This window comes from Colobus angolensis, unplaced genomic scaffold, assembly GCF_000951035.1.
Source record: "Colobus angolensis palliatus isolate OR3802 unplaced genomic scaffold, Cang.pa_1.0 Scaffold81, whole genome shotgun sequence".
Classification (NCBI taxonomy): Eukaryota; Metazoa; Chordata; class Mammalia; order Primates; family Cercopithecidae; genus Colobus; species Colobus angolensis.
The window spans coordinates 7,621,246-7,634,550 of NW_012121932.1; the positions used below are offsets into that span (position 1 = coordinate 7,621,246).

The 13,305-nt window shown below is 37.1% G+C and overlaps 1 protein-coding gene across 1 annotated transcript in view; it reads right to left on the reverse strand.

The window, feature by feature from the left end:
• RAB3GAP2 (RAB3 GTPase activating protein subunit 2 (non-catalytic)) overlaps positions 1-13,305 on the reverse strand; it is a 116,891-nt gene that overhangs the window by 57,341 nt on the left and 46,245 nt on the right. Inside the window, exons 3-7 of the mRNA XM_011929459.1 lie at positions 6,026-6,149; positions 4,810-4,891; positions 2,878-2,925; positions 2,724-2,799; positions 2,316-2,417 (exon numbers count right to left, since the gene is read on the reverse strand). Coding sequence (XP_011784849.1) covers positions 2,316-2,417; positions 2,724-2,799; positions 2,878-2,925; positions 4,810-4,891; positions 6,026-6,149 — 432 coding nt within the window. The remainder of the gene's footprint in view (positions 1-2,315; positions 2,418-2,723; positions 2,800-2,877; positions 2,926-4,809; positions 4,892-6,025; positions 6,150-13,305) is intronic.

The following is a 13,305-nucleotide window of genomic DNA, read 5'->3' on the forward strand; positions in this document are numbered from 1 at the left end:
CAGATCCACAGCTGTTTAATAAAGCATACAGAGTAACAACAAAGACTTCCTTCTTGATAAAAATTTTGAAATGATTTTCTTGGTTTGTATAGCAAATAGCAAGCAAATATTTAAATGTTAGTTATATTTTTCCACTAGTTCTAAAAAAACAGTATTACAGACATGACCAAATTTAATGTATTTTAAAAAGCTTCGTCCTCCAGTGAATTTTTAGAAAAATGAAAAACATCTCTGGAAAGTTATCTTCAGTTCACAGATTATTGTCTTTGATTTCCAGCTGTTCCTTGTTTCCTTTAATAGTTCAATTTCTCCTATCTACTTATGATGAATATTATTAATTACTAAGACTTAAGTCTTCAGCCTGCAGTTTTATTTTCCTACACTCTTTACTTGAAAGAACTCATTCATTATCTATGACTTCAGCCATCATGTCCAATCTAGTCTCTGTGCCTATACAGCAGTTTTGTATCATTACATGATACCAGTAACTTGATTTCCTACCATCGCCTCAAACTCAACATGTGCAAAACCTCATTTAATAACATTTACTGCCAATGTAGTCCCTTATTCCAACGTTGACAATGGCACTCCTCAGGATAAGTATCTTAGAGACATCTTTAGCTCATTTTAAAAAAATTGTACATCTCTACACAATAACCAGGTCCTTTTAAGCTTCTTCATTTTTTTTGAGATGGAGTCTCACTCCGTCATGCAGGCTGGAGTGTAGTGGCGAGATCTCAGCTCACTGCAACCTCTGCCTCCCGGGTTCGCCTCAGCCTTCCAAGCTGCTGGGACTACAGGCGCATGCTGCCACACCTGGCTAATTTTTTGTATTTTAGTAGAGACAGGGTTTCACTGTGTTGCCCAGGCTGGTCTCAAACTCCTGAGCTCAGGCTATTCGCCCACCTCGGGCTCCCAAAGTGCTGGCATTACAGGTGTGAGCCACCATGCCCGGCCCGAAAACATTTTTGTACTGGTCCTTTCTCTCTTCCCATAGCCATTTTAGTCCCAGCTACCAGCACTCCACATTTGTTACAGATAACTTAAAAAACCAGATAACTAGCCTCCCTAATTCCAGTTTATCGTGAAGAAAGAAATCTTCAACAGTCCTTTGATTACATCACTTCCTTCTTACAAATCTTTAGGAGTTTCTCTCATTTCCTAAATCAATTCTAATTTTTCACTTGGTTTTTTAATTTATGCAAAATTTGGCCACTCTGTTTGACAGTTTCTCATTATTTTATAACATAAGTTTCTTTGTTGTTGCATATATAGTTCTACATTCGAATCTTCTATCAAATTTTCTCCTGATTACCTGAAACACTTTCCCCTCTTTTCTATTACCTAATTAAATTCTATACCCATTGTTCAAGGCTTAATGCAAATCTCACCTCATCAATGAAATTTTCTTATTTTCCTGGTCCAAATTGAACTCCTCTTTCTCTAAGCTTGTACAGAATGTATTCTGTCCAAATAAATTACCAATAAATTAGGTATTGCTTTATATTACTGATTAATTCATCCATAGATATTATTAGATTTTAATCCTAGTCTCTCTTACTAGATAAGATTCTTTTGCAGCTCCAGTCCATCTCCCATGCAAATTCAATTAACAAATGCATACAGTATCTACACCTGCTTACTTGAAATCTTTTGGAGGCTAAGTAGTACAACAAAGGGAAAGCATATTACATAGGTTTGACTAGGCACTCTGCAAAGCAAATAAAAGCATATTGGTTTAAATGGGCCTATAATTATTTTTTGACTAAGACAACCAAAATGTTACAAGGCACCTAAGAGGTTAGAGCCTTAGATACTAAGCAGTATTATCTTCTCAGTTGAAATCTTCAATGAATATATGTATTTTCCACTATGAACAAAAGCTTAGTAACCCCTTTTCTGAGAAACAGTTAAGTACAAGGTAGTATCACTAGTAACAAGAAGGGCAATTTTTTTTCTTTTACTCTAGGTAATTTTGGCACCTAAATCCAAATAAAAAAAAGATACAAAGTTATAGAATATCATATTTTTGCCTTAAGTCACTATTAAATTCTAAAAATAAGAAATTTTCTTGGCGTCTAACTAAAGGGTTTTACTTTGTTGTAGAACGAAACATATAATATTTCATTAAATAAGTAAAAGCTAGACTGGTATTCTTTACTCCACTACAAATAGATTATATTTCTAGACTATGATAGCAGAGTTAACTGTGCCACAAGACAAAGATATCTTTTAAGTTTCCACCCAAAAAAGAGGAGAGAAAGTGCTTCAAAGTAATGCCACTATTACTGTTGGAACACAATTTTTTACACTACCTGCTCAGTCACCCCGGGATGTCGTGGTATTTCATAGGTTCTGCATTTAAGTTGAAGTACTGGGTCCTCATTCAAAAGCTGTGCAAGCAAGAGCACACCATTCTAGGAGGAAGAACAGAGAAGGTCCCTGCTTGTTTTCTTACCAATACACCTGAGCAGGTATGGCCAGGCAAAGAGTACCATTTCCCCAACAGTTTTCCAGAGATACCAGGTACACTCTTTTCAGAATACAGCTCCTCTTCTCTGTATCTTCTACCAGAACTTACCATGGCCTATCCCAGCCTCTACCCCAATAAAGCATCAGCTACACATTTTCAGGCAGCAGGTAACAAAGTCACAAACTAGTATAAAGGGGATGCACAACCAGATATTGCAGTCAACTAGTGTTTCCTAGCTGTAGAAACTCACCTCAGTATAGAAGCGTACATAACCTGAAGTAAAACCCACCACAATGCAGGTCCAGTCAGGACGCCCAGTGGAACTCCTGTTACAAACAAAATTTATTATCTTAACAACTCATAAATCAAAGCAAAGGAAATAGATAACTCTTATTTATCCTTACCTCTTTTGGCTTGCTAGTGGGATACATAGAGCACTGGTTACACATTCCCTAAAAACAAAAACAAAATCATATGCTTACCCCACTGAACTTACCAATTACTTTTATTTCTTTATAATTGGATGTTAAAGGACAATAACTGGAAGATGACTTCTGTGAACCAGTTTTATTTGATGCATAAGTAAAAATACAGTAAAACTCTACTACCGGTAAGGTCCATAAAATTCATTCACACAAAATATAATGCCACATGCATTTGAGGTTAATAAAAAACAGAATTTTTCACTCTGTCTTGTCATGAAAAACATGAAAGTACAGAAAGCAAAACTTTACTTACACAACTGACTGTATACAGAACTGAGCAAAGTTCAAACGATCCCCATGCAGCCATTTCCTACTATGTCCCTCCCTCTCCTCTGCTTCAGCTAAGAACTTCAGCCTGCCTCGTTGTTTGAGATCAGGAGCTGGGAAAATGGCTGAGGAACTGCCAGTCACGTTATATGCAAACTGTATTTCTGCAGGGTACATTATTTTAGGAACTTACGTATTTCAACTTGCTGGCTTTTCTATTTTGCAGAAACTGCTCTGATCATCTATTTCTAAGCACATGTTAGGTGTGATGTTCCATAAAAAAGATATATATATTTTTTTTCTGACACGTAGACTTCATTTGTCAGGAGCTCAGAAACTAAGTCTCAAAATCAAAACAACTCCTACCCACTGACTTTTATTAAATCTGTCAAACCTGAGGATCATCACCAGCTTATCCAAGAAACTACAAACACTTCTACGCCATACATCATACTAGGTAATCCATGAACAAAAGTCATCGTCGTGTTTGTTCGCTGTTTTTAAAGTATTATGTTTGCTTTGCATTTCTGACAGAGATCAAATGTCTTTAAAACACTTAGGCTAAATAGTGTAAGGAGAAATATTACCATTTATTTTGATAATAGTAGAGAATATTTCAAATATCTACAATGTGCCAGGCTATGTTCTAGGCACTTCCACTTGGTTGTCTTTTATCTGAATTCAAAGTCTGGAGGATTTTCTTACTCATTCTGATCAGACAGTTTTCAGTCATAGAAATTTAATTGAAAACCAGTTTTGGGTTCAAGGCTCTAGGCTAGCAGCTCCATCATGTAGTCACACTGGATATCATAGTTATAAAAGTTTTACTGGGTCAGCAGGAAACTGATGTACCAACTTGCATTTCTGAAGTATTTATGAGTTTTAAGAATTAATGTAGTACTGTACCCTTCAAGTATAAGACCAATATCAGCGAAGCAGAGAAGACAATGACTGCCCTTGACTTTTTGGATGAATAAAATTAGTAATGGAGAACAGAGGAAAAAGACAAAATTAAAAAGGATTTTATGAGATTCTTTTCGAATTCTTCCTTAAATCTTCCAACAGAATTAAAAATAATAATTAGTTGATACATAAAATTTGCTGATCAAATCATTCTCTACAACATATAAAGTTAGGATGCATATACATTCACTAAACATTTCAAATAATGAAATTTCTTTCTTATTTTAAAAAATTGGATTTTTCTTAAGAGACAGGGTATCAATCTGTTGCACTGGCTGGAATGCAGGGCATGATCATAGCTCACTGCAGCCTCAAACTCCTGGGTTCAAGTGATCCTCCTGCCTCAGCCTCTCGAGTAGCTGGGACTACAGGTGTGCGTACCACGTCAAGCTAATTTTTAAATTTTTTGTAGAAACAGGGTCTTACTATGTTGCCCAAGGTGATCTTGAACTCCTGGGCTCAAATGACCTTCCTGCCTTGGCCTCCCAAAGTGCTAGGATTACAGATGTGAACAACTGAGCCCAAACAAATAATGAAACTTTTTAATAGATTCACTTACAAGTCAAACAATTTCATACATACATGTAACACACAGAGAAACAAAAATTAACTGGCACCTACCCTTCTTCGACATTTAAAGAACCACTCCAGCCAACAGCAAATTGCATTTCTTCCTTTCCTTTATCACTATATTTCCATTTTGCTGAAAGAATGAAGATATCATATAAAATAATTTTAACTATAATATACTAAAAAAGTAATTTATAAATTTTGCTCTTTCCCCTTAGAATATGATTACAAAATTTAACAGTTGTATGTTAACTGACTTGGGTCTTTTTATAGGTAAATATAAGATAAAAATATTTATAAGATTCTTGGCCGGGCGCGGTGGCTCAAGCCTGTAATCCCAGCACTTTGGGAGGCCGAGACGGGCGGATCACGAGGTCAGGAGATCGAGACCATCCTGGCTAACACGGTGAAACCCCGTCTCTACTAAAAAATACAAAAAACTAGCCGGGCGACGTGGCGGGCGCCTGTAGTCCCAGCTACTCGGGAGGCTGAGGCAGGAGAATGGCGTGAACCCGGGAGGCGGAGCTTGCAGTGAGCTGAGATCCGGCCACTGCACTCCAGCCTGGGCGACAGAGCGAGACTCCGTCTCAAAAAAAAAAAAAAAAAAGATTCTTATAATACATCTAGTCTCCTGGCCTTCAGCCTCTCCTTCCCCCAATTCAACCTGTATAATGTTGTCATAGTTCTTATAGAATAAAGTTACTAATTCCTATGCCCACCCTGCCTAGTTTAGGACTACTTTTATCTTCAGATGACAGAGAAAATTTTTCTACTAGACCTTTGCTACTTGAGGGTAAATTTGCTTTGTAAGACCATTCTATATACATTTTACACACAATCTTACTTTGATCAGTAAGGTTTGGAAATCTACAAGGTATGAAAAAAACCTCAATTTTAATCTTCAAAAAAAAATTACGAGTTAAAATGTTATGCCCAAAACAGAAATCGATAATGAGTTTTCAAATTAAGAGTTGAAAATCACCTCACTCACATTGTTACTAAGAAAAGGTCAATGACCTTTTTAGCTCTGACTGTCTCTTGCAAGAATTGAGCAATGCACAGTACTGCCCCTGCAGTATCATATACAGAGAGCTAAGGTAGCTACAGCCAAGACAGAAAAAAGGGAGAAAACAAACAGAATGCAAGGGGGAGAAAGAGGGAAATAGGGTGGGGGGGAGATAAAGTGTTATATTATTTTCACCTAATCCATTTTCTCTTCTATCCAATGCATCAAAATAAAGGTCGCTGAAAAGAATAAGATACTCACGCACTAGAAATACAGCTTTTTGCTCTCGAGCTATTACCATAAGATCATTGGTTGGAGATAAGGATAAAACACAATCTTGGAGCCAGGAAGTTTTTTGTGTTTTGCAAGTATTTCCTTCTTCTTCCTGTGGGTAAAATTACAATTACTGCATATGAAAAAATACCGAGAGTATTCAAACTCAGCTTGCCTGCCTCAAGGGGTGAGGGGGAAGAAAAAAAAGAAAAGGAAATATTTCCAATTCTCATACACTTTGATAATATTCCTTATCAAACATCGTGAACCCAAGAGGCGGAGCTTGCAGCGAGCTGAGATCGCGCCACTGCACTCCAGCCTGGGCGACAGAGTGAGACTTCGTCTCAAAAAAAAAAAAAAGCCAAAGATGACTGCAAACAAAATACACGCTATTAACAAATCTTCAGTTTTGAGTATTAATTGAAAAAATTTAAATATAAACAAATATAAACTAGCAAGGCATTAAAAGACTGTCACACAGTGGCCAGGCACAGTGGCTCACACCTGTAATCCTATCACTTTGGGAGGCTGAGGAGAGGAGGTCAGGAGTTTGAGGCCAGCTTGGACAACATGGTGAAACCCCATCTCTACTAAAAATACAAAAATTAGCTGGGTGTGGTGGCACATGCCTGTAATCCCAGCTACTCGGGAGGCTGAGGCAGGAGAATCACTTGAACCCAGGAGGTGGAGGTTGCAGTGAGCTGAGATTGCACCACTACACTTCAGCTTGGGTGACAGAGCGAGACTCTGTCTCAAAAATAAATAAATAAATAAAAATAAAAGTCACATAGGAATCACTCCAGGAATAATTCAGCATTAGGAAATTTAGTGACTAATCCTATTTACAAAGAGATAGCTAGACAGCAAAGAAAAAAAATCTGATGTTTATTATGGTTACAGGACCTATAAAAGCATTTGATATAATGTTATGCTTCTTTCTTTTTATTTGGCCTACAAGGTGTTTTCTTTTTTCATTAGACATTTACATATTGTATAGGTAAATCCCCGTGGTTAAATATTCAACAGCTATAAAAAGGTGTTCTTTGAAAAGTCTCTTATACTCCTGTACTCTAGCCATCTAGTTGTTAACTCTAGAGACAATGCAATCAGTTCCTATGTGTATTTCCAGAGATACTTCATGCACATTTACTACCCTTTTCCTCCCTTTTTCTTACAAGAATAGTACCATAATATATACATATTTCTATACTTTGCTTTTTTCTCTTAACATATTCCTTACACTTCATTCCACTTCCACATGAAGTTTCTTTATTCTTTTTAATGTCTGCATAGTATTCCATTTTATGGATGCACTATAATTTATTTAACCAGTTCCCTATATGCGTGGACATTTGTATTGCTTACCATCTTTTGCTGTGACCAACTATGCTGCAATAAATACGTTTATAAATTTGTCAGTTTGTGTGGAAGTGTATCAGTAAGCTAAATTCCCAGAAGTAAAACTGCTGGGTCAAAGGGAATGTGCATTAGTAAATTTGCTGGATATTCCCAAACTGTGCCCCACACATGTTGTATGAATTTGTAATTCCATCAGCAATTTTTGAAAGTGCTTGCTTTTTCACAGGCATTTCGAAAAATATTTTAATGGTGGATCTCTGTCAATTTAATAGGTAAAATGTAGTACCTCAAAATACTTTTAAATTATATTTTTCTTATGAATGAGAATTTAGGCATTTTCTCATATACTTAAGAAAATTTCTCATTTTTATATAAAGGAAAGGAACAAACTGCATAATTTTCTACGAACAGTTTGTTCCCTTCCTTTGTAGATTTCCCATTGGGTTGTTGCTCTTTTTCTAATTGCTTTGTATACGCTCTTTACATACAAAAAAAAACCAAAATTGGCCCTTTGAACATAAGTGATGTAAATAGCTTTTCCTATTTGTGATGGTTTAATTTTTTCCATGTAGAAATTTTCTATTGTCATGTAACTAAATTATCCATCTATTCTCTTATGGCTTCTAGGTTTGATGTCATGTAGACTCCTACCTTACTCAGCCCTACTTAATGTCTTTTAGATTCAGTTATTCAAAAGGGGAGGGAAAGGCAGGGGAAAGCTATACAGGCTAATTTCATTTTATAAAAAAATAATAATTTCATGCTTTTAAAAAACTTGTACAAAGCATGCATTACAAGCATTATAAAATTTAAAGATTTTAGAAACAGAAAATCATCCTAGTCAGAAATGTTATAGTAGTATTATATTTCTAGGAATAATAAATTATTTCTCGCTGGGATACCATCAAAGAAATGTTTAAAACACAAATAAAATATGGGCTATAGGGAATCTTTAGAAATACCCCAAAATGAGCCTGAAACCTCTGGGACAGTCATGCAATTATTTTTCTTTTGCAATGAGATATTAGGAAACAAACAGATTTGGAACTTTTTTCTCAAGCAAAATAAGCTAAGGAGGCTGCACCATCTCCCGAAAGATAGGGAGAGCATAACATTGGCAAAATCTCATTTTATTAAAGCTCTACTTTTCTTAAGAAATTCTGTATCTAGCTTGTTGTTTTTAATGTTTGTTTTCCTACAGATAAATTAGAAAATTATCCCCCAAAGATAAAAGTTATAAGGTAAAACTTAGTTGTAATTAAATTTTTCCCTGGTTCCACAGCTTCTGCTGTAGGATAGTCTTTGTTTATCCAACACATAACTCCTCATGATGGCTCGCCTGTAAGGTGAGGACAACATTACCCTATGGTTTCCTCCAATAACGGAGACTCCAATTATACCAACTGTAAGGCACAGGACCTTCTAAGTGATTAGAGTTCCACTTTCAGGTAGGAGCTTCGAAGAGGAGAGCTTATATAGGAATATTATTTAGGCATTGCATTTGATAAGAAATTGGGAGGGTCCAAAACTCTTTGATTGGTCTCTGACTCTTATCCTAAAATCTCCCTCTCAATGCAATAAAAAAGAATCAACATAATGCTTCAGGAAAGGAATACAGCCCTTATTTGGGCATGTTCTCAAAAAAATTTGTTTTAATAATTGAGCATCTATACAAATAGATTCCTTCCTCTTATCACACTTCCAAAACTATGTTTAATCAGTAAATCCTAAAAATATTATAAAAGTTGCTTTTCTTTTTTTTTAATAAAGAATATTGTTCATATGTTCCTGTCCCATGTTTTCAAAATAATGCCACTAACAAGGATTAGATCTGATGTTTATGTGCACAGAAAAGACAAAGAGTCAAAGATGGAAGACATTTAGAGGCCAACTGGTCCAAAATCTAATTTTGTAATAAAGAAAGTGGAGTCTTGGGGAGGTTAAGGGATGTGCTCCAGCCATGGAATTAGTGTCAGAGCCCAAACTAAAATCTAGGCTTCCTGATTCTTAATTCAGGTGATCATTCTATTCTATCACCCTGCTCATCTCTGTGGGTAGCTGTACTAGCTCTTTGGGAAGCTTGTCTTTACTTGAGATTTGACTCTAGTCTCATATTCAGTGAAAACCCTTTTCTCCAAAAGAACTACTGTATTATCCGTTTATTCCGGCCTAATCTTTCTGTAGTTCTTTGAGTCGATTTAGAGCTAAAAGATGACCACTGTATTTGAATATGTGAGCCAGAGTATTCTTGAAGTATTTCTTCAAGAACTCCTTTAAAAATACTTTCCCTCTCCTTTCTGTCTTTCCATCAGAAGTTCTGGTTCTTCTGGCAAAACTATCCTACCCTGACTCCTAACCTTCTTTCAAACTTACTGCAATTAAAAGTCTTACCACTCCCTGCTACCTGTATATTCTGTGACTGCATTTCTCCTACACTAGACAACAGGCCCTCTGGTTGGCAAAACCTATGGTTTATATTATTTTTCAACTCCACATGTAGCACACTCCACTAATAAAATATATGAGTAAATAACAACATTCCCTATCTCTTGAATAACATATTATCTATTCATACACCTGAAACTGTATGACAATGAGCAATCAATGTAAAGCTAGCATATTCAGTCCTTAGTAATGTTTTTTCTTCATACTAAGATTTAATAGTTCAAGATTCTGGCTGACATATCCATGGTAAGTGTAAGTACCAGTTAAAGAGATATAAGAACAGAATACCACTGTATCATAGTCCTCTTAGTTGGGCCTAAAACTCGGTGTCAGATTATGATCAAGCTGTCTGCTGCTACCCCAACAAATGGACTATAAGTTATCCCAGAAGCAAACATGAATTTTGTCCCAAAAGGACTAACCATGACAAAAGCATTGGAAATAGAGGTCACTTGCTTGGAAGCAAATTCAGAAAAATGATTCCATAATCGATTATTATATCCCTAACCCTGCTTAGCCATCTTATACATGTACATTTTTAGCTACATGAAACCTGAGAATAAAACTTGATGTGGATTAGCACTCTAGTTTCATCTACCGAAGACAGGGGAATAAAGAAGCAAAAAGCGAAAATCTTCCATCATTCTTTATTGCACTTTCTTTTCTATGTCCTTTCTACTTCTCCAACTTTCTCTGTTACTGTGGTACCAAAAATATATCCTCCTAGTTTGTCATGGTAAAGTTGCTTATGTACAACTGAGCATTATATATTATAAAAATAGGTTAGAAAATATGATAATATTATTATATCATCATTAGAGTTTGATGTGCCATAAAATTCTAGATCTAAACTTTTAGTCGTGCTTCTCAAGAATCATGCTAACTTGTCACATCATTCTGAGCAAACTATCACAAGGACAGAAAACCAAACACCGCATGTTCTCACTCATATGTGCGAATTGAACAATGAGAACACTTGGACACAGGGTGGGGAACATCACACACTGGGGCCTGTGGTGGGGTGGGGGGAGGAGGAAGGGATAGCATTAGGTGATATACCTAATATAAATGACGAGTTAATGGGTGCAGCACACCAACACGGCACATGTATACATATGTAACAAACCTGCACGTTGTGCACATGTACCCTAGAACTTAAAGTGTGTGTGTATATATATATATATATATATATATATAAAGAATGACGCTAACTTGTCACAAAATGCAATGGTGTTGTGTTCTTAATACAAGCTCCACAAGCTCTTTGGATCCACAACCACATGGGGGAGCAGCTGTATACCTATTGCAACTGGAAGTTCCTGGTCACACGTAATTCTAAAGTAACTTCTTTGTGACTAAGGCACAGTATTCAACATACCAGATTCAATGCAAGGATAAAAAGCCTCTAATGACAATAACCCAAACCAAATAATATCCTTAAAATTATAAAGAGGTAAAAATGTATTGTTTCCCCATAAGCTTAGCTATAATATTTTGCCACCAGCCAGAGTAAATTTTACCAAATTATGAAGCAAATTCAAAACAGAAAACCACTGGAGGTGTGGATGGGAGAAATCTCAGGTAAATCAAATTTCTTTTAATAAATCAACAAATTAAGAAACTAAGTGTAAGACAATGTAATCAAAGATCCTAGAACTACTTGTCTGTATAGATCAACAATCTCCCTCTTACACATGTCATACTCCTCTTGAAGCCAACTGACAGGATGATACAATCTTAAACAGAAACAGAAGGAACTACAGGGATCATTTGAGTGAAATTCCTCATTTTCCAGAAAAGAAACCAAGTTCTAGAAAGAATAAGTGGATTTTTACTAACCATACCAATACTATAGATAATACATTTAAAGCAACACACATTGATTCACACAGTCCCTGGACAATTTACAGAGGAACTCTGGTCCTTCACTTCTAAAATTAGAGGTCGGAGGAAGAATGAGGAAATGGCCTGTGGGTCAGAATCCATGAGAATGACTAGACCCTCGATGTTCTCACATCTCTCTCTCTCTCTGCTTTAATGTATCCTGTACAACACTGCCACAGTATTGCTCCAGAAGGGCTGCAGAAATACAAACCAAGAATAAAGAATGTGAGTCCGTCTGAAGTGACTCCTGTGCCAGATTTTTCAGGGAAGTCTCAAGTCTAAGTACAAATAACTTGATGAAAATATTGGTATAGTGGAGATTAGGAAATCCCCTCTCAAGGCTGGATCACAATGAACTAGTATTAGGTTTTACAACAAAATATGATTTCCAGTGCCAGTTCCAGAAAGCTCAGGCAAGAAATAGGGCACAGGGCTGTAAACAACAATGCTCTGGGAAGCCACTGAATCTCTGCTGAGCATCAGCACACATTCAATGACTGACAAGATGCAAACTCATCATTTTGTTTTGTGTTATAAAGGCATTTGCCTACTAATTAGGGTTTTGGAAAACTTCCCAACAATAATGGGACCCATAGTCTTTAACACTGCTCCCTTGAAGCCAGTCATTCAAAAACAATCATTTGACAAGGTAATTTCCCAAGCCATGCCTGAAATGTAAAACAAAAAAAGCACTTCACTGCTTAAAGGTGCTCCACCAGGGACCACCTTCCACCTTGGGTTTTCCACAAAAACTTGCCTCTCCAACCCTGTTACTAAAGTTGACACTGAATTTGCATGCAGTCTCCCCCATCGTCATCATTGTGGTGGCTGAGCTAAGCTCCACAGCTCTGAAAGCCAGCCCATCCCCTCCCTGCCACTGTGAAGTGGGTGTTCAGAGAGGACTGCTCCTGGAACACAGGTGAGTGGAGTCCCCAAAGATCCATGCAAAACAGCCCGGCCGGTTCCAGCAATTATGAAAAAGTCCAGGCTCTCAGACCGCTGACCCTGATAAGTAGATGTCCTTGGTGCCACCTGGTATTGTAGTGACTCAGTCCATGTGCATTATCACCAGCAGGATCCAGCTTCCTGATGAAAAGCCCTCTGTCCCGTTTGCGGATAAGACAGTGCAGCCCAACCATGGGACAGCTTGAGGAGGAGGCAAAAGCTGAAGATGGATTTTTGTACCTGGCTGATATGGTTTGGCTGTGTCCCCACCCAAATCTCATTTTGAATTATAACTCCCACAATTCCCATGTGTCATGGGAAGAAGCCGGTGGGAGGTGACTGAATTATGGGGGTGGGTCTTTACTGCCCTGTTCTGATAGTGAATGAGTCTAACAAGATCTGATGGTTTTAAAAAGGGGAGCTTCCCTGTACAAGTTCTCTTCTCTTATCTGCTGCCATGTAAGACATGCCTTTCACCTTCTGTCATGATTGTGAGGCTTCTCCAGCCATGTGGAAGTGTAAGTTCAATAAACCTCTTTCTTTTGTAAATTGTCTAGTCTTGGGTATGTCTATATCAGCAGCATGAAAATGGACAAATACACTGGCCTACATGGAGACAGCACTCTGGCTTTTTC